Source organism: Borostomias antarcticus (assembly GCF_949987555.1).
Source record: "Borostomias antarcticus genome assembly, chromosome: 14".
NCBI classification, from domain to species: domain Eukaryota; kingdom Metazoa; phylum Chordata; class Actinopteri; order Stomiiformes; family Stomiidae; genus Borostomias; species Borostomias antarcticus.
Genome location: NC_140247.1, coordinates 7,784,127 through 7,803,904, shown reverse-complemented (window position 1 = coordinate 7,803,904; position 19,778 = coordinate 7,784,127). Strand labels below are relative to the sequence as shown.

At 44.3% G+C, this 19,778-nt stretch overlaps 3 protein-coding genes across 4 annotated transcripts in view; all 3 read right to left on the bottom strand.

Moving 5' to 3' along the window:
* Window positions 1-1,041: 1,041 nt before the first annotated feature.
* On the bottom strand, window positions 1,042-8,738 carry LOC311317634 (calmegin). The gene is made up of 12 exons (XM_084448714.1): window positions 8,685-8,738; window positions 8,068-8,133; window positions 7,072-7,145; window positions 6,630-6,688; window positions 4,971-5,112; window positions 4,552-4,633; window positions 3,818-4,010; window positions 2,061-2,347; window positions 1,655-1,774; window positions 1,446-1,551; window positions 1,281-1,354; window positions 1,042-1,182 (listed from the first exon to the last, which is right to left on the bottom strand). Exons 2-12 carry the CDS (start codon window positions 8,131-8,133, stop codon window positions 1,174-1,176), a joined length of 1,212 nt encoding a protein of 403 aa, XP_084304840.1. The 5' UTR covers window positions 8,685-8,738; the 3' UTR covers window positions 1,042-1,173.
* A 1,307-nt stretch (window positions 8,739-10,045) lies between these two features.
* LOC311317765 (cyclic nucleotide-gated cation channel-like) lies at window positions 10,046-15,154 on the bottom strand (the record flags this gene model as incomplete). The annotated part of the gene is made up of 7 exons (XM_084448873.1): window positions 10,046-10,711; window positions 10,816-11,579; window positions 13,207-13,313; window positions 13,477-13,584; window positions 14,207-14,380; window positions 14,815-14,918; window positions 15,041-15,154. 7 exons carry the CDS (start codon window positions 15,152-15,154, stop codon window positions 10,046-10,048), a joined length of 2,037 nt encoding a protein of 678 aa, XP_084304999.1.
* Window positions 15,155-18,372: 3,218 nt separating this feature from the next.
* Window positions 18,373-19,778, bottom strand: part of LOC311317766 (plastin-3-like) — a gene marked incomplete at both ends in the record, with an annotated part of 8,967 nt that continues 7,561 nt past the window's right edge. For both annotated transcript variants that reach the window (XM_084448875.1, XM_084448874.1), the window contains 3 exons: window positions 18,373-18,505; window positions 19,024-19,148; window positions 19,417-19,540. In XM_084448875.1, the coding sequence (XP_084305001.1) occupies window positions 18,373-18,505; window positions 19,024-19,148; window positions 19,417-19,540 (382 nt within the window). The remainder of the gene's footprint in view (window positions 18,506-19,023; window positions 19,149-19,416; window positions 19,541-19,778) is intronic.

Sequence of the window (19,778 nt, the reverse complement as noted above, 5' to 3'; positions counted from 1 at the left end):
CTCTCCATAACTCTGATAAAGTAATCTTCTATAGGCACCTACTCAGAAAACAGGAAAAGAACATTAAAAGAAAAAATATATAGGTTCAGGGGTGAAAATTAACTTTTTGGCTCACGGTGAGTCACCTGCCAAGGGGACTGTAGATTAAAAAATCTACCGGCCAAGTATTTTTTTTTTTCAGATAGCCTTCTGAAATCGAGATGCCAATTGGAAATTTTACCTGCATATGGCCGGTGGCAGGTGTTAATTTTCAGCCCTGTATAGGCTATATATAAATATATGGGCACCTATTCTGACTCATATACTGCTACATAGATTGATGAATTGTGCTTTATTGTCTGCCAGGTAGATTTGCTTTGCGTTAAACATACTCCATTTAAAAGTATGTTAAAAGTATAAAGTGCACACTGACACGCCCCACATTCCATTCACATACACCAGAATGAAAAAACACATAGAATCTAATATGCAGGAATGGCTAGATAAGGCAAATAAATGAAATAATATTGGTCCTTCATTGACTGTTGAGTGATTTCTGTTCATGTTTGGTTGCATGGTATGAACTACAGCTCCAGGTGTAAACGAGTTGAATAGGTTAAAATCAAAAGCAGTGAAAGGTGGTCATGTGTGCCGGAAAGTCAGAGGAACCGAGATCGAACCCAGCATGGGGCAAGTGAGGGTGCAAGCGATACTGATGAGCGACACAATGACACTTACTACAGTGGTGCCAATGACTCCAAAAACACAGTTGGGCTCACTGTGGCGTGTCGAGTGAGTTTAGGGGGGTGAGTGTAGCTGAGCTGAATTGGTTACACTCACTTTTCAGTATGAATACCACCCACCTGAGCCACTGAATAGCAAGCTTTTTGGTGGCGTAGCTGACTAAAGCGGTGTGCATGTGTTGGCAAGTCAGAGGACCTGAGATCGAACACAATACGGTGGAAGTGAGACCAATACAGTCCTGACGAGTGACACAGTGACAGCTGTTACATAGGGTTAGGGTCAGATTATAGAATTGAAATAACAAATTTTACCCAATAGCTCAATTATCAACTGGATGTCTCCAGGATTTTAATTTGAAAAACATGTATTCAACAAAGCACTTGTGGTTCAGAAGTCCTGACCAACAACCACATGGCTTCTGGAAGGTCTCTCTCATGGATAACAATCTGCTCACCGCCCCTATACAGAAACACACACACACAAACAAATCGATAGAAGCTTTACAACAGGATACCTCGGTACAAGTAATAGTTTGTAGAGTCGGTAACAATACTCACTTTGAGCTCCAAGTCAGCCTTCCTCTGAGCCCTCAGAGTCTCTCTCCTCCTAGCTACTGCTCCTGTCATCGACTCTGCACACACACACACAAACAGGTACAGAAACAAATGGACCCCAGGGGTTTGGGGTGTAATATGACGGTGTGAACATCATGGTCAACTCACCACCATTTTCCTGAGGGCTGCTGGGTACTTCAGACCCTTGTGGATCATCTGGCTGCAGCTCATCGGACTTCTTATAATAATAGTCCTGGTCAGAGGGGCCAAATCTCTGTCCAACACACAAACACACACACACACGCACAAATAAATGCACAAAATCCATGTCAAAGGTGTGTTTGAGGTGTTGTGCTGCAGCGTCTCAGAGGTCGTACCTTGTCAGGCCACATGAAGCTGATGAAGAGGATGATGGGAAGGCCGATGGTGAAGACATAGACGCCCCAGAGCCACAGCCGAGTCTGAGTGGCCAGCAGGAGGAGCGCCAGCAGCCCAGGCTGAGATTGAACATGCACACGCACACAAACCCACGCGCACACAAACACAGGCGCACAGACATGCAAACGCACGCATGCACACACATACACTCAAGCACACACACGCGCACACACATCGCAACACACGCACACGCTTGCTACACTTAGCAAAATCTCAGGTGACAGACGAGACATTGACAGCAGATTGTTAGCAGATGCTTTTCACATCTTGAATGGCAGAGGGAGAGAGAGAGGGAGAGAGAGGGAGAGAGAGAGAAGAGAGGGAAAAACAATGGGAGGGACTGACTGTGTGTCGTTGGCCCCAGGTGTCCCGAGTCCACTGCTGAGCCATCTCCAGGTCATCACACAGCAGGAAGTTGTCAAACATCACTTTCCCCCTCAGAGACCACAGCTCTAGACCCAGCGCCCCCACAGAGCCCAGGCCCAGACCCTTTGATTGGCTGGCCAGCCTAACAGTGGTTTCTGGTTGGCTGTTTGGGGATTCTAAGGGTGGGTCCATGTCTTTTAGAAGGAGGCCCTCACTGACCAGTGACAGGTCAATGCGAATCTCATATCTACCGTCTGGAAAGAGAGCTACACACACACACACGCACAAACACGCACACATAGACACACACACACAAACACATGCACATACAGAGGCTGTTGAAGTATAGATTATAGAAGGTGCAGAGGTATAGACTATGGAAGGAGTAGAGGTATAGACTATGGATGGTGTAGAGGTATAGACTATGAGGGGGAAGAGGTGTAGACTATGGATGGTGTAGAGGTATAGACTATTGAGGGTGTAGAGGTATAGACTATGAGGGTGTAGAAGTATAGTCTATGAGGGTGTAGAGGTATAGACTATAGAGAGGGTAGAGGTGTAGACTATGAGGGGGTAGAGTTATAGATTATAGAAGGTGTAGAGGTATAGACTATGACGTTGTAGAGGTATAGACTATGAGAGTGTAGAGGTATATACTATGTGGGTGTAGAGGTGTAGACTAACAGAAGGTGTAGAGGTATAGACTATGAGAGTGTAGAGGAATAAACTATAGAAGGTGTAGAGGTATAGATTATGAGGCTGTAGAGGTATAGACTATAGAAGGTGTAGTGGTATATAGGGCTGTAACGATTATTACATAATCGTCAAACGTTTAACCGCGGTTATGAAAAAAATGTAAAATAAATAAATAAATAAATCTGTTGCAGAGTTATTAATATGGTAGCAACCCTAGTTCAATGGAATTCTTCAACTTGTTGGCACTTGTCCTATACGTTCATAGCTACTAATGACAAGAGACACTGTAATAAAGAAGTAAAGAAGCACTGATGCATTGTCCACTTCATGTGCTATTTGTATACTCCAAATTTAATTTCATCTAAGTTTTTCAATGCTTTTTTTTATTGAGGAAGATATATGTTCTATGTAAATGTTGTTAACATTCATGATATTAAAGAGGCGTGGTTTTAAACCACAGGTTTACTTCATAGGCTGAGTACTTGTGTTATTAGGCCTACATTATCTGGTAAAAATGAGTCAGAACCCACCCACCCACCCTCACTCACTCACTCACTCACTCCCTATCTGTCTGTCTTTCTCTCTCTCTCTCTCTCTCTCTCTCTCTCTCTCTCACAAACACACGCACATTCTCACTCAAATCATGTGGACGTGATCAGAGTGCCAGGGCCGGCCCGTGGCATAGGCGAAGTAGGCGGCCGCCTAGGGTGCCAGATCGGCAAGGGGCCCTAGTGGTGTGATGCTGTCCCCGGTCAACAACTCTGACAATTATTGTAATAATCGCAATTATTTTTCTGACAATTAATCGTTAAGCAAAATTCATAATCGTTACAGCCCTAGAGGAAGAGACTATAGAATGTGTAGAGGTATAGACTATAGAAAGTGTAGAGGTGTAGACTATGAGGGTGTAGAGGTATAGACTATGAGGGTGTAGAGGTATAGACTATGAGGGTGTAGAGGTATAGACTATGAGGGTGTAGAGGTATAGACTATGAGTGTAGAGGTGTAGACAAACGGAGGGTGTAGAGGTGTAGACTAACAGAGGGTGTAGAGGTGGGGCTTGTGGTCGGTGAAATATAGTTTCAGGTTGGTGTCGGGCTGAGGGGCATGTCTCCGCTGCTCTTGTCCAGTGTGAGGATCCGTTACCGTGACTATGAGATGCAGTCTGTGGCTGTCTCCACACGTATCAGGTCCGAACATGACGGTGTATGGAGTGACATCACTGAAATGGCTCTGGACAACCACACACACACACACACACACACACAAACACACACACACACACACATACACACATCTACATACAGTACATGTACAGATCTACACACCCATACACAGCATCATTGGAGCCACACTCTAGCAATATATATATATTCATATAAGATTAATATCATCATAAGACATTTAAATTGGTGATCACTGATCAGTAACATACAGCTACTTCACATTCAGTACACATGACACTATAATCTCTTTGCAAACAGCCAATTAAACTGCCCATGTAGCTGCATATGCGCATGCTTGTGTGAGTGAGTGTGTGTGTGTGTGTGTGTGTGTGTGTGTGTGTGTGTGTGTGTGTGTGTGTGTGTGTGCGTGTGTGTGTGTGTGTGTGTGTGTGTGTGTGTGTGTGTGTGTGTGTGCGTCCTACTCCTCTCTGTCTCTAAGATTGAGAATTATTGGATTATCAAATGGGGATCAGATTACTGATGGATTATGAAAACAAGGATCAGATTATTGATTGTCATGATTGTGTGATTATTGATGGTTGACTTACCAGTCTGAGCTGATCAGAGTAAGACAGCAGCTTGACGTATGCTCCACTACACTCTATCCCCTTCATAAATATTACCTCATACCTGCACACACACAATACATAGACATGTCATACCTGCATTGTGTTTGTTTGTTGTGTGTGTGTGTGTGTGTGTGTGTGTGTGTGTGTGTGTGTGTGTGTGTGTGTGTGTGTGTGTGTGTGTGTGTGCGTGCGTGCGTGTCACTCGTCAGTCTTCCAGTGTCTCTACCTCTTTACTGGGCTCAATCTCAGGTCCTCTGACTGACACATGTGACCACCTCCCTGAAACTAATATCAATCAGCTATGTATGCCCCTGAAAACTAACAATTTGATGGTGCATGCGGTGGGTATTTCAAAGGATGTGTGTGGATGTGAGACAGCGAAAGAGAGAAAGACTTACTGCAGGCAGAGGGGTGTGTCTTTGAAGTGGAAAGGTGTTCTTAAGTAGGCAGCGATAGCATGGTGTCTTCCAGCTGACTTCATCACCAGTGCTTTGTTCCCAGGCTGCATTGCTGCCTCTCGCTCCTCCACTGCCCACTCACCTGAGGAGCCAAGGAAACACAACCCTGTAATATACCTGTACCCTCTGAAAAACCTTTACTCTACCTGGAAACCCTTTAATATTCTCACCTTTAATATGCCCTCTGAAAAACCTTTACTATAGATTATGCTCTTGGTCACTTGTTTTAGAAAGGAGATGCACTTGTGAGTTCTGGCAAGTACAGAAGTAGTACATTGGCTTTTCCTACTTTAAATGCAATTATTGTAAGTCGCTTTTGACAAAACTAGCACTTTTGAGAAAGTTGATAATTGCTCTACCTCTGTTTAGGTCATACAATGGATGTGGGTGGGCACCGTGAAAAATCATTCAAAAAACATGTTAAACTCTCGATTTCAAAGACAAGAAGCTCACCGAGGGGGTAATTGGTGTCCGTTGGTGTTCTGACATCAAATTCGCCGCAAAGTATGAATCCTGTAGGGTTTTATTGATCATTTTATGAAATCCATTGACTTGTATTGACGTGACCATTGTAGATGTGTAGATCAATCCGCAGAGGGGATTCAGGAAGCGGAACTACTTACGGTAGCTATTGTTATTGTTTATGTTGCTAGTTTGCAGAGGTTTACACACGTATGTGCTGCGACTAAATAGTTCTATGCTAAATATTTTAAAAAGACTTTCCAGATGAACTAGAATCTTACTTCATGGCGAATTATATGTCAGAACGCCAACTAACACCTCGATGAGTTTCTTGTCTTTGAAATTGAGAGTTTAACATTTTTTGAATGATTTTCACGGTGCCCACCCACATCCATTGTATGACCAAAACGGTGGTAGAGCAATTATCAGACTTTCTCAAAAGTGCTAGTTTTGTCAACTTTTTGATCTGAACCATTGTATATGATCATAAGTAACCTTAAAACAGGGCTAAACATGATTTTTCCCTTTACTACTCATTTAATATACCATCTGAAAACCCTTGACTTTAATATACCAGCTGAAAACCCTTTAATTTACCCTCTGAAAACCTTTTAATATTCTCTCTGAAAACCCTTTACTTCATCTCTAACCCCCTATCTTCTACCCCCTGCTCCCTATCTTCTAGCCTCTACCCCTACTCTTTACCCCCTACTCTTGATCGACTCTACCTTTAATCCTACCCTCTACCCCTACTCCCTATCCCTTACTCCCTATACCTCTACCCTCTACGCCCTACGCTCCCCTCCCCCTCTACCCCTCTCTAACCCTTACCCCCTACTCTCAACCTCTACCCTATACTCTGAATTCTCTACCCACAACACCCTACTCTCTACCCTTAACCCTACCCTTCCCCTCTATCCCTACTCTCTACTCTCAACTCTCTACTCCCTAATCTTTATGCCTACCCTATACTCTCAGCCTGTACCTCTACCACCTACCCCCTACCCTCTACCCCTACTCTCTAACCCTTTACTCTCTACCCTCTACCCTCTAGCACTATACTCTCTCTCTACTCCGTACTTCATCCTCTATCCACTACCCACTGATTGTCTGGCCTCCACTCTCTTGTCCACCTACCATCATACAGGAGAGAGACACTCTCATCTTCTCTCACAGCCTTGGACCGAACCCACTTCCTAGAGTACACACGCACGCAAGCACGCACGGACGCACGCACGCACGCACGCGCACACACACACACACACACACACACAGCATGGTAAGGTTAGTAGTAGGATATAAGCCTTCTACCATACAGACCATAACAAACGACTGTAAGTTGGCACTGATATTACACTGATATAACATACTGATATGGCTGTGGATATGGCTAGGACAACATGGCTAGGCTAACACATACTGTACTGATATAGCAGCGGATACAGCTAGGCTAACACGGCTAGGCTAACATTTACCTAAGTTCAATACTACTGCAACTCATACATATACCATAGGCCTACTCTACTAATACTCAACAAGAACAAGTACTTTCTGGATATGAGCTCCCAAACAGACAAACCTGTCAAGAGCAGTAGAGTCAAACGTCTCAGCAAAATGAGCTCTGTCTGGTGTGGGAGGAGAGGTGTAAGAACTCTGTCAAGAGGAGGGAAAAGGCATCATACAACACAATCATAATATGAACCAAATAGTACATGATTTAGTAAAAAGCTCATCAGCTCTTTACGCAACTGGACCCTGGACTTTCTCACAGACAGACCACAGGTGGTTAGAATAGGCAGCAACACCTCATCCACACTAAACATCAGCACGGGTGTCCCACAAAGCTGCTGGCTGAGCCCCAGGCTGTTCTCACTGTACACCCACGACTGCTCAGCCAAGCACAGCAGCGTAGTGAAGACAGTGCAGAAGATCATAGGAGTGGAGCTCCCAGCCATCGAGGATCTCTACAACCAATGCTGCTGCAGGAAGGCCATCTCCATCACAAAAGACACCTGATCGCTGTTAACTCCCCGGACCAGTCTCTCAATCCCACTCTCCTGCCCTTGCTGACACCCCCTCTCCCCAGCCCCCTATTGGCCCACCGTTAGACTGGAATGAGGAACTGATTAGCACTTTTGGGGCGGCTGTAGCTCAGTTGGTAGAGCGGGTCGTTCAATGATCGAAGGGTCAGTGGTTCGAATCCCAGCTCCGTCTGTCCACATGTCGAAGTGTCCTTGAGCAAGACACCTAACCCCAAATGGCTCCCAATGAGCAGGTTAGCGCCTTGCATGGTAGCTGCCGTGAATGTGTGTGTGAATGGGTGAATGAGAGGCCATTGTAAAGCGCTTTGTGTGCCGCTAAGGTGGAAAAGCGCTATATAAGTGCAGTCCATTTACCATTTAAGATACTATAAGGACAAGGGATTACAAGAATTCCAATGTACCTGTACCCGTATTTGTTACACATGGTAAATAAACGTTCTATTCTGAATAGCTCTATAGGAGCACCAGAACATTATTTCATTGAGTTTTGAAGGTTATTCCACAAGTAGGGAGTAAAACATATTTGGACTGACCTGGACCTCAGCAGCAAACCCCAAATAAAGGTAGAACACCACCAGCGCACAGTCCAGAGCTATCATCTGTTACACATGCATACATACACACACACACACACACACAACCATCACACACACAACAAACACCACACACACATACAACCAACATACACATACACACATATCAGTATAAATCAAGATGATACACCAAACAGTTCTTGTATTCTAACCTACAGTACCTAACTATTAACCTATTTACAGTATAGACACAGCCTTCCTTCCTTCTTCCTACAGTACATAGTCTCTCTCTCATACACACACACACACACACACACACACACAGTCTCTCTCTCATATACAAACACACACACACACACACACACAGTCTATCTCTCATATACACACAATACAGTCTCTCTCTCACACACACACACACAGTTGCTCTCTTAGACATACTCTACACAGACACAATCTCTCTCATACACACAGTCTCTCTCTCATACACATACACACACACAAACATGCACACTCACACACACACGTGCGCACACACACACACACAAAGTTGTTCTCTTACACATACTGTACACACACATAATCTCTCTCCTACGCACACACACACACATTCTGTTCACCTTGACAGGACGTCTTTAGTGCTTCTGAAATCCCACACATGCAGGCACACACTTCCTGAAAGGCCTGGTCAAACTGGACTTTGGCTCCAAGTCAGCCATCCCCATGGCAACAATGGAGCTATTTCAGTCAGGGAAATTTGTGGTCTTTTGTCATCTTAAATTCAAGATCAAATTTATCAAATTTCATTTGACTTAAAAATACTTTAAACTTTCAAAAATACTTTTATCTTTCAAGACAGGAAGAATGTCTTGGTTATATACAGTATGACAACACACACCTGATCAAACTTTATAGTTTAGACTTACTGTACTCTCGTCATACTCTCAAGGCATAATTTTCCTAAACGATCTTGTGCAATATTCTATAAGTAATATCCCCTTCTATATTGTATTTTGTTGTTGTTTCTTTTTATTTTTCTCGATGTTTGTTTGTTTTTTCTGTTCTTCTGTATTGCCTGTGTGATTTTTGTGTAAAGTGTGCATATAGATGCATGTACAGTACTAGGATATGGAATGTGTAACTGTGCATGTGCATATGTAGATGTGTAACTATCTATTATTTAATTGCTGTCAAATCAAAATAATGTTTAAAAAAAGTTCATTAAGAAGAAATAAAAACTAATTAAGATGATAAATTAAAATTAACAAGCCCCACACTTTCATGCACATAAACACTTATTCAAACTATCTTGTTTTACAAAAGTGTTAAAAGCCCCAATAATTATCATTGCCTAACTGTGCATTGAGAATGATCGTTAACACACAGGGTCGTTAAATTTATTGAAAAAAATAGGTAACTGACACATCACATGTAAATTTGCCGACCTGTTATACAGTATTAGGAAGTATGCCACATACTGTAGTTTTTTTTTGCTGAAACTTCATGTGTAATCCACTGCAGAAAATGTATGAGAATATACAACATTATAACATTTAATGATGAACTTACAACTATTGAAGGCTTTTCCTCTCTCAATTTGGTTGCAGTTACAGAAAACAGATACTTTACAATCAAATCCATCAAGTCTCTTTTATCACAGATTAAATATATTAAATAATCCAATAGCAATAAAATCAAATAACTGCATCAGTAAAAATGCAACACAGATGAACAACTGTGCTATAACCTGAAAAACTAAAAGTATCTGCCGAGTTCACTGGTTAACTATGACCCTGGATAAATGGTGATCTTTTCTAAGTTCTAAGCTCTCTTCTGACCCTAAAGCTGGTTAGAAATCACACTCACATGTAGCATCATTAAGAGTTTTTATACATAAAATGGTATTCGGATGTTGTGCCGCTGACCCCAGTATAACAGACTTGTATCAGAAAGGAAGTGACCATATCATAGAGACGGCACGTCAGAGCTGGATATTGATTTCGCTGCGTGTGCCGTCACCCCAGACGCTCTCGCTGCCCTCCACGTCAGACAGGAAGCCACTGCCGGTGGTAGCCATGGTTACATTGTGCTCCAGGGCCGTGATACGCTGTTTGAGTCTGAGCTGAGTGGCTGCGTACTCACTCTGAAGGCGGGCCAAACGGGTCTGGAGTCGGTCGAGACAAGCCTCCAGCCTCTCCACTTTCTCATCCAGGCTCCCCGCGCCCAGGCCAGACACATCCCCCTCCTCTAGAAGCCCCTCCTTCTGCAGGATGTCGCGTCCGCGCTGCTCCAGCTGCAGTCGAGCGTGCGGGAACTCGGTGAGCGCCTCCATCAGGTCACGTTTGGAAAGGCAGAAGAGGTCCGAGTAGCCAAGGCTTCGGATGTTGGCTGTGCGTCTATTGCCCATCTTGCTGCCCCGAATGTTAAGGATGCTGATCTCCCCGAAGCAGCTTCCGGACGTCAGCACAGCCAGCTGAGTGACTCCGTCCTCTCCCACCACCGCTAGGCGGCCATCTTTGATGATGTACATCTCCTTGCCGATGTCGCCCTTGCAGCAAATGTAGTCTCCTGGACTGAACACCTGGGGGCGCAGCTTGAGGACCAGCTCCACCAGCAGGCCGGCCTCACAGTCCTGGAAGATACGTACCTGGGGGAGAGAGGAGAAGGAGAGAAAGGGAGAGAGAGTGAGAGGGGGGGAGAAGGATAGAGAGAGGTAGAGAGAAGGATAGAGAGAGGGAGAGACAGATTTACCTTCTTCAGTGTTTCTAGGTGAACGTTTATGGCAATCTCCGCCCTCAGTTTATTGGGCAGGCTCTTCAGCACGTCCTGTTCATCTACCGCTTTCTTATTGGTCCAGAGGTAGTCGAACCAGCGGATGATGCGAGCCTCCAGGTCCTTGCTGACGTGCCGGAACTGCATGTAGTGCTTGATGGCGTCCATGCGGCTCTGGAATTCGGAGCGAGTGGCATTCATGTTGGAGATCATGGAGCCCACATTTCCTACGATGGAGGCAAAGATCAGAACCCCGACTAGGAAGTCAAAGACCACAAACAGAAACTCCTCATCCCTGACGGGGGGCGGGGTCTCTCCGATGGTGGTCAGGGTGAGGGTTGACCAGTAGAGGCAGTAGACGTAGCCCCGAGTCAGGGAGCTGAAGCCTGGCTCGGAGGCATTGGGATAGACCCAGGAGTCGGAGCCCAGGCCCAGGGCCTTGGAGAAGCTGTAGTAGATGCAGGCGTTCCAGTGGATGATGACCAGGATGTAGAGCACCAGGTTACAGATGCGGAAGGCGTTGGGGTAGTTAGTGCGCATCTCCGTGCGGTCAAAGCACTCAAACATACGGTTGAACTTGAGCAGGCGGTTGAAGCGCAGCAGAGGAGTGTGTATGCCAAGGGAGAGGTACAGCAAGTCTGTGGGCAGGATGGCCGCCACGTCTAGTTTGAACTGGAACGTCCGCAGGTAGCTGTCTCTCAGCCGAGATACTTCCTTTACCAGCAGGCCCTGCTCCAAGTAACCTGACACAAACACAGGATGTGGTCATGTTAAGGTATGGCTAGTTTGGGGTTGTGGTCAGGTTAGGGTTGCAGCGACGTCTCTGATTGGTGGAGCTCGCTGTTATCATGCAATGAGATGTCGCTCTTGCACTATAGGATTGTGGGTAGTGTATTTCTTCTGCATCAAAAGCAATAGTTTATATGAGGAAATAATTCAAAATACTGTCAAAAATTATGTTTTTGAGAGACAATTCAGAAAAATTTCACTCTACATCTACTATACCATGTCATGACATTTATGAGATTTATTGAGTGAGAATTTACAGTAGCTGCATACAGTAGTGTTTACAGTAAAACATTTTGCTGCACTGTGGGCTCAATTTTTGATTTCCAAAATCTGTGTAGATCGTTTGTGGAGGACAATCTGAAGATGCAGTGTAGCAGATTTAGTGTCACTTGACCAAGAAATGTGGGAGGAAAACGGTTGAATAGGTTTTACAGTTTTTGAGAAAAACAGAGGACTTTACAATTCCTGCAAGCTCAAAGCATCTGGTCACTTGGGTCTACATTTTGGTAGTAGTTGTGATAGCACATACAGCTGACTTATTATGAATTTTCAAAGTTTTATAATTTAGACGGTTGCTGTAGCACCACAATGCCAATTGAGTATATACAAAATTTGTTGGCTTTAGACTATGTGCAAAGTTTGTTGATTTTTCATGTATGATAGGAAGATGAGAATATTGGCAATAACAAGAGGTCCCAGCAGCTGAGGTGCCCAGCCCATAAAAATCATAATCATCTCAGTGAAAAGCAAGCAAATGAAAATACTGGGTTCCAGAGCGCAGTGGTGCCGCCGTCACCTCCTGTCTGAATGGCCTCTGAAGCTGGAGCAGCAGGCAGCCCACAATACCTTTTCTTCTGGAAAGTTCTAGACTACCTCCTTCTCCCGGGTTCTAAAGGGAAATGGCTGTGGGAATAAAAGAGTGTTTCTACCTGTTTGTCTTGACAGTGGGGAATCTAAAGTAGGTGACAGAGGGGAGGGTCTGAAACTTCTGTTGAAGGAGTGGTCATAGTCAGCCATGTTGGCCTCACAGACAGCATGAATTCGGCCTTCTTCACCACCTGTTTGTAGTATAAGCCAGACAGGCTAGTCTGCTGGACACCTGTACTATCCTGGCTAGTGCATTCTTTTGTTTTACACCAACACTGCCATACCAGCATATCAAAGAGAATGTAAAAAGAAAGTATATAAGCTTTATAGAAGAGAGTCATCAGGGACCTGTCAACTTGGAACTTTGACAGTTTCGTAAGACAAAAAGGCATGTCAGAATTACATACTAAGGTCAGCTTATGGTGCCAAGATATTTATGTATAATTGGCCATCGTTTCCAACCCCTGGCCCCTTAGTAACAGTGCTATAGTGGAAGGGGGTTGACCCTTGGAATCAAAACACATCTCTTTGTTTTTTCTTACATTAAGTTATAAAAAAAAACATTTAACTATTACACCAGAAAAAAAAAAAAAAAATCTACCACAGGACCATCACTCGTTTCATGATCCTGAAGAAGAACTAACAACAACTGAGTCATAAAGCGTGTACATCTGAGGTACACTTAAGTTAAAGTGTAGCAGGTTGCTAGGTTACCTGTCCTCACCCTGACAACCATGTCCAGGATGTAGAGGCCGTCACATAGGTAGTCCAGGACCAGCCACACCACTGCCCCCCTGGTCTGCAGCTCATCAAAACAGGCCCTACGCTCACTCACACACACACACACACACACACACATACACACAAACACACACACGTACACACCACATACTGTATTTTAAATAATTTATCGAAATCCACAAATTAGCCATCAATACGATCATGGCTAGCCATGTATAAGTACAGGGAGGTGTGATACCATACCTGACCACCAAGAGGCACCAATTGTAGAGCACAGCAATGGCAATGATGATCAGCCAGTAGTAATAGACATCATCAGCTGGAGCTAAGACCAAAGCGACCGACCTCTTACTATCCACACATAAACACACACACACACATACATACACACACACACACACACACACACACACACACACACACACACACACACACACACACACACACACAAACAACGCAAACATACTCAAATATAAGCACATGCATACACATATGGACAAACACACACAGAATCAATAGGAAATGAAAGTGGGTACATCACAATTCAAAAAATGTACACAAAACTGGAAGGACATAATTTTGAGAAACCGTAAACTAGGATTAGGCTATTGAATGTATACTTTTAATCTTGATCTGTACTGTATCTCTAATTATTAAAGTTTATCTATCTTATTGCTAGCAAAATTCTTAGTGAATTTTCTTTAATTTCTTACTTAAGGTACACTAACATAGAGCTAAAACTTTGTACTGATCCACATTTATTTACTGTTTATTATTCCCAACTTTCCACTTTTATTGCATATTACTACATTTTGATTATCATGTCATCATTAATAGTCACACTTTTGTGTTGTGGTAATGGATAGATTAATATGAACTTAAACGTAGGGGGAAATTTGGGGATAATCACAGTAATATATCTGTGTGTTGAGGTCGTATGTGTGGTGTGGTCACAAATATTTTGTGGTCAAACGTGTGTCTGGCGTGGTTGGTTTCCGGGGCATCAGGGTGGGTGTGGCTGACGCGGCTGGGCGGAGCCTGCATCTCTGGTCCTCTGAAGCGCTCCAGGAAGGAGTCTGGACGCTCCTGCTCCTCCAGCAGGCTCTTGTGGGCCCACTCTCTCAGAGTCACCACCATACTGACCAATCTGGGGAGAGGGGGAGGAGTCACCACCATTCTGACCAGTCTGGGGAGAGGGGGAGGAGTCACCACCATACTGACCAGTCTGGGGAGAGGGGGAGGAGTCAGCACCATATTGACCAGTCTGGGGAGAGGGGGAGGAGTCAGCACCATACTGACCAATCTGGGGAGAGGGGGAAGAGTCACCACCATACTGACCAGTCTGGGGAGAGGGGGAGGAGTCATCACCATACTGACCAGTCTGGGGAGAGGGGGAGGAGTCATCACCATACTGACCAGTCTGGGGAGAGGGGGAGGAGTCACCACCATACTGACCAGTCTGGGGAGAGGGGGAGGAGTCAGCACCATACTGACCAGTCTGGGGAGAGGGGGAGGAGTCAGCACCATACTGACCAATCTGGGGGAGGAAGCGCTAGGAGGGAGGAATAGTTTCTTCCTCACCTGGATAAGGCTCCTCTGCCTCGGAAGGAATTCCGGGAGTTGAGGCCTCTATGACCAATGGTTCCCATCCTCTGTAGTTCTGAGGATGTGTCATCACACATCGACTGTGCTCTATACACACACACACACACACACACACACGTCTGTAAGATGTCCCCTAAATCATGAATACTGCTATATAATTACATATCTCAGTTCAGCAGTGAGGTGTATCATGTGTGTTTACTACTAACCTGCTGAGCATACTGTCTGCTCTCTCTCCCTCCTCCTCTGTCCAGGTTTTCACTGATAATCTGTGAGATGCCAAGTCTGTACTCTCTCCCAACACTTGCCCTGTCATTCTACACACACACACACACACACACATACACACACACAAACACACAGTGATTTGTGGATTTAAACAAAACGCTAAAATATGAAGGTTATTCTAGGTATACAGTAGTCTGTTATAAATTATAGTAGTCTTATCAATTATAACCTGGCACAGCAACAATCTGTCTAGTAGCCATGACTACAGAAAGAAAAGGAAAATGAGGGAGAACGAGAGGACAGAAAGGGAGAGAGGGGAGAGAACGTATAAAAGAGAATGAAGAGAAAGATGCATCTTTAAAATGTTTCTACCTGCTCTGATATTGTATCCCTGATGCTGCTGAAAGTTAATGTGTGTGTGTGTGTGTGTGTGTGTGTGTGTGTGTGTGTGTGTGTGTGTGTGTGTGTGTGTGTGTGTGTGTGTGTGTGTGTGCTCCTGCGTGTGTTGAAAGTGTTTTAAGGATATTTTAAGCACGAACCTGATTGATGATTGCCTTCTGTCGAATAACTTGATTGGACTATAATCTGGTTGGGTGCTGGTCACTCGTTCACTCGTTTCTCCAGCTACAACTAGCAATGTCTGTCTGTCTCTGAAGCTTCTTATGGCTGTCTGTCTGTCTGTCTGTCTCACTAGTAAACTAGAGGGATGAGAGGGAGAAGAGGAATAGAGAAATAGAGAGAGAATATAATTATATGCGACCTCTCCACAGACACACACACACAATTCATCTTTGTAACAGCATCTCACAACCATCAATCTGTAGGGTTCTCTGCCTTCCTCTCTCCCTACTTTGTATGTGTGTGTCATCTGAGCCTTTCCTTTGTACAAGAAAGCTCATTGTTATTCAGCAAGCTCCTTTGAAGTGGTGTGAGAGTGTGGAGTGGTGTAGTGTGTGTGTGAGAGAGAGAGAGAGAGAGAGAGAGAGAGAAAGAGGTGGTTTACGACCTGCGTGATAAACGAGAACATTAGGAAGATGGGTTGAATCACAGTTATCATGACTATTATTTATTAATATTTATTATCTATCTATCCATCTATCTATCTATCTATCTATCTGAGGTCACTTAAGGGGTCCCACAAATGCTGTCTATCACAGAGCTCTGAGATTCAGAGCCGGTTGTAAATCCCTCACACATCACTGTACTCTGCACTCTTTAGTTAACTGGGCATCAGTATCCAAGTGCAGAACTCCCCACTGGTATCTTTTCATTTATAAATCCATCCTTGGATTACTGCCCACTTTACTATCCACTTACATGTCACATAAACAGTCCTGCCATCACCTACGCTCCCAGGACTTGATGACTCTCACCACCCCCTCAGACCATACTGACCTCGGGAAGAAGGCCTTCTCCTACTCTGGAACACGCTACAGCAGGACTGAAGCTGTCCAGTTTGATTCCCCTGGAGGATTTTAACTACTTTTAGGGAAACTGGAGAGAGGGTCCGTGGGGATTTGCTCTTGTACTTAATATAATCTGTGTTTACTTGGGCACTTTTGCTTTTATCATTTTAATGTTTGTGTCTTAATTTTGTTTTGGTATTTAATGTCCTGTAACTTTGTATTATTGCCACTGTTTGTCTGACCAGGTCTCTCTTGAGAATAAAACCCTGTGTCTCAATAAGATTTGCCTGTCTAAATAAAGGTAAAAAGTGCATCTCAAACTTGGGGTCTGCTTTGTCCAAATGGAAGCTGTACCTTAATTTGGAAATGTAGGCCTGAGAACAGGCTGACCAAGATTTCCTTTGGTTGAAGACCGGCAGCATTCGAAACAAATTATTTTCATAGATAACTGTTAGGCTGCCGTGTAACCCAGGCCTGAGTGAACTCATCACTGTACACTTCCTTGCAATGTGAGATGGACTTCCCTGACAGTAAGACAGTCACAACAATGGCAGATATTTATTTACAAAGCACTGCTCCACAACCTACCTACTACCTCACTTTGCTTTTCAACTGGAAAAACACCCAACATGGTTCCAGGGCTGGTTGACGTTAACGTCCCTCCTGGAGCCTCTGTTCTAGGGGGAACAACTGTGACTGTTCTAGTGTTGAGTGTTTGGGAGCTGGAGTCCCTGGTCCCTGTGGGCCGTTTCAAGCGGTTGGTGTTTGAACTACTTTCTGAAGGATATAGCTGGTATTAACTTTCCATTATCATGTAACATACTCTGTTGCATGTTTTCATTGTTGTGTATTTCTAATGAATATCTACAGGTTTCTTGTATGTAATCACAGGGTCCTTTTTTCTCCAAAGTTCATAAATAAAAAATGAGTACAGACACACACACATACTGTACACACACACACACACACACACACACACACACACACACACACACACACACACACACACACACACAGAGACACTGATTCAATGCTAGGCACAGTTTTATTAGTCTTATACATTCGTATATACTGAGGAAGTACCAGTCTGACTCCATGGTTGAAGTGCAGACTGTTCCAGTTTCTCTCCCATTTCTGAATCGTCACACACACACACACGACATTCAAAGCTTTGATTGCCGGCTGTAAATAATACACAAACATTTTGCATAATGTATGTCGTTTTTGATCAATATTGAACAGGATCAAAGGTGAATTTGATCCAACAGAAAACAGGAATGTTTGAAAGCTTTTGAGGTCAGCAGGTCAAATCAGCATCAAAGCAACATTGCATTCAACATTGCTTCCCCCCTCTCCCCTCCCCTCCCCTCCCCTTCCCTTCCCTTCCATCAGGTGTGAAAGAGCAGACTTTCCAGTCCTCCACCACTCACCACTGAACAATAACAAAGGAAACCAACCACAGTCAAACATGGCTTATCTCCACATTCATCGGCAGCTATGTTGTCAGATATGTTCAGCATTAACTGAGTTGTTAGTAGCTAACTAAGATTTCATTGGCTGTTATTGACTTCCTGGGCAGGACTGACAGGACATCCCAGTACACAGACTGGGATCTGACCTCGTCCAATCCTCCTCCAGAAAATCACTACTGTAACATGACTGACTGGGTCAAAGCTTTCATCAGGCAGTCATGTAACACCTGCAGCCAAGAGTAAATGATGTTCAAGATGTTTATGATGAGGGCTGAGAACTGTGTGTGTGTGTGTGTGTGTGTGTGTGTCTGTATGTATATGAGTGTGCGTGAGTGAGTGTGTGAGTGTGTGAGTGTGTGTGTGTGTGTGTGTGTGTGTGTGTGTGTGTGTGTGTGTATGTGTGTGTGTGTGTGTGTGTGTGTGTGTGTTTACGCCCTCTTCATCCCTCGGCCCATGAGGCATGCGAACACAGTCATCACCATCTTAGGGTTCACCTCCACCAGGTCTTCTGGCAGCGCGTACACACGAGCCCCGATCTTCCTCGCCATGGAAACAGCATACCTGGGGTCAGAGGTTAGAGTTAGGACCCAGTCCATTCTGGATGGAGGGGGGGGAGTGGGGCATCATCCGCCTTGAGCTGACTGTCTCTGGGGGTCCCAGGCATGAAAATCCCTTAAAGCAGCAAGAAACTATTTCCTACCACTAGATAGAAGCAAGAGAAACAAAAGGCTTAAAACATATAATATGTACATTTAAGAGCGAAGAGAAGAGTGAAGAGAAGTTGCGGGCCATAATTTGACAACACAGGCAGAAATGCTGGAATAACAAGACACAGCGACTGGTAGGGGTGAGTCATTGAAGTAGGACGCTATTAGGACGCTATGGCTCAATGAAACAATCTGATATCAGGTGGTTTTAATGAGTTTTGACAAAATGTGAAAACATATCTTATTATTGCAGCTTTAATAAAAGACAGACTAACTTGGATATAAAGGTAAGGGTTAGTTAGGATTAGTTAAAGACAGACTAACGTGGCATTATGGTAAGGGTTAGTTAGGATTAGTTAAAGACAAACTAACTTGGCATTTTCCAGTTTGTCATCATCAGAGAGACTTCCTGTCTTCACAAGGTCATAGGTCACACTGCCTGGCTGGATGGAGTCAATGAGGTCCAGAACAGGAAGACTGCTACTGATCCCTCTATCCTGAAATCACACACACAATCAATCAATCAATCAATCAATCAATCAATCAATCAATCAATCAATCAATCAATCAAAGCTTTATTTGTATAGCGCATTTCATACCCAGAGGCAACACAATGCGCTTTACAGAGAACAAGGGAGGTGGGCATACGTCTGATACCTACCCATGCCTTAGAAACACACACACACATACACACACACACACACACTTACACTCACTCACACACACTCCCACACCAAGCCTGTTCATTTGTGATACATGACTGACCTTGAAGCTTGAGATCTTGGAGCTCTTCCCGGCTTCTGCCAAAGTCTTGTTGACCCACTTCACGATCAGTTCATCTCCTGCTGCCTCTCCATCGCCCAGGTCCTCCAGCACATTCAGAGTGTATCTGAGGATAGGTCAGCGATTAGTCAGGTCAGACTATCTGAGGATAGGTCAGCGATTAGTCAGGTCAGACTATCTGAGGATAGGTCAGCGATTAGTCAGGTCAGACTATCTGAGGATAGGTCAGCGATTAATCAGGTCAGACTATCTGAGGATAGGTCAGCGATTAGTCAGGTCAGACTATCTGAGGATAGGTCAGCGATTAATCAGGTCAGACTATCTGAGGATAGGTCAGCGATTAG

What these genes read in the sequence shown, in the direction of transcription:
- LOC311317634 (XM_084448714.1), bottom strand. Translation starts at nt 8,133, where the DNA reads ATGATAGCTCTGGACTGTGCGCTGGTGGTGTTCTACCTTTATTTGGGG. An exon ending in GGTTTGCTGCTGAGGTCCAG is followed by an intron (nt 7,146 to 8,067) that starts GTCAGTCCAAAT and finishes TCCTCTTGACAG; the next exon opens with AGTTCTTACACCTCTCCTCC. An exon ending in GCCCCACCTCTACACCCTCT is followed by an intron (nt 2,348 to 3,817) that starts GTTAGTCTACAC and finishes GTGTGTGTGTAG; the next exon opens with CTCTCTTTCCAGACGGTAGA.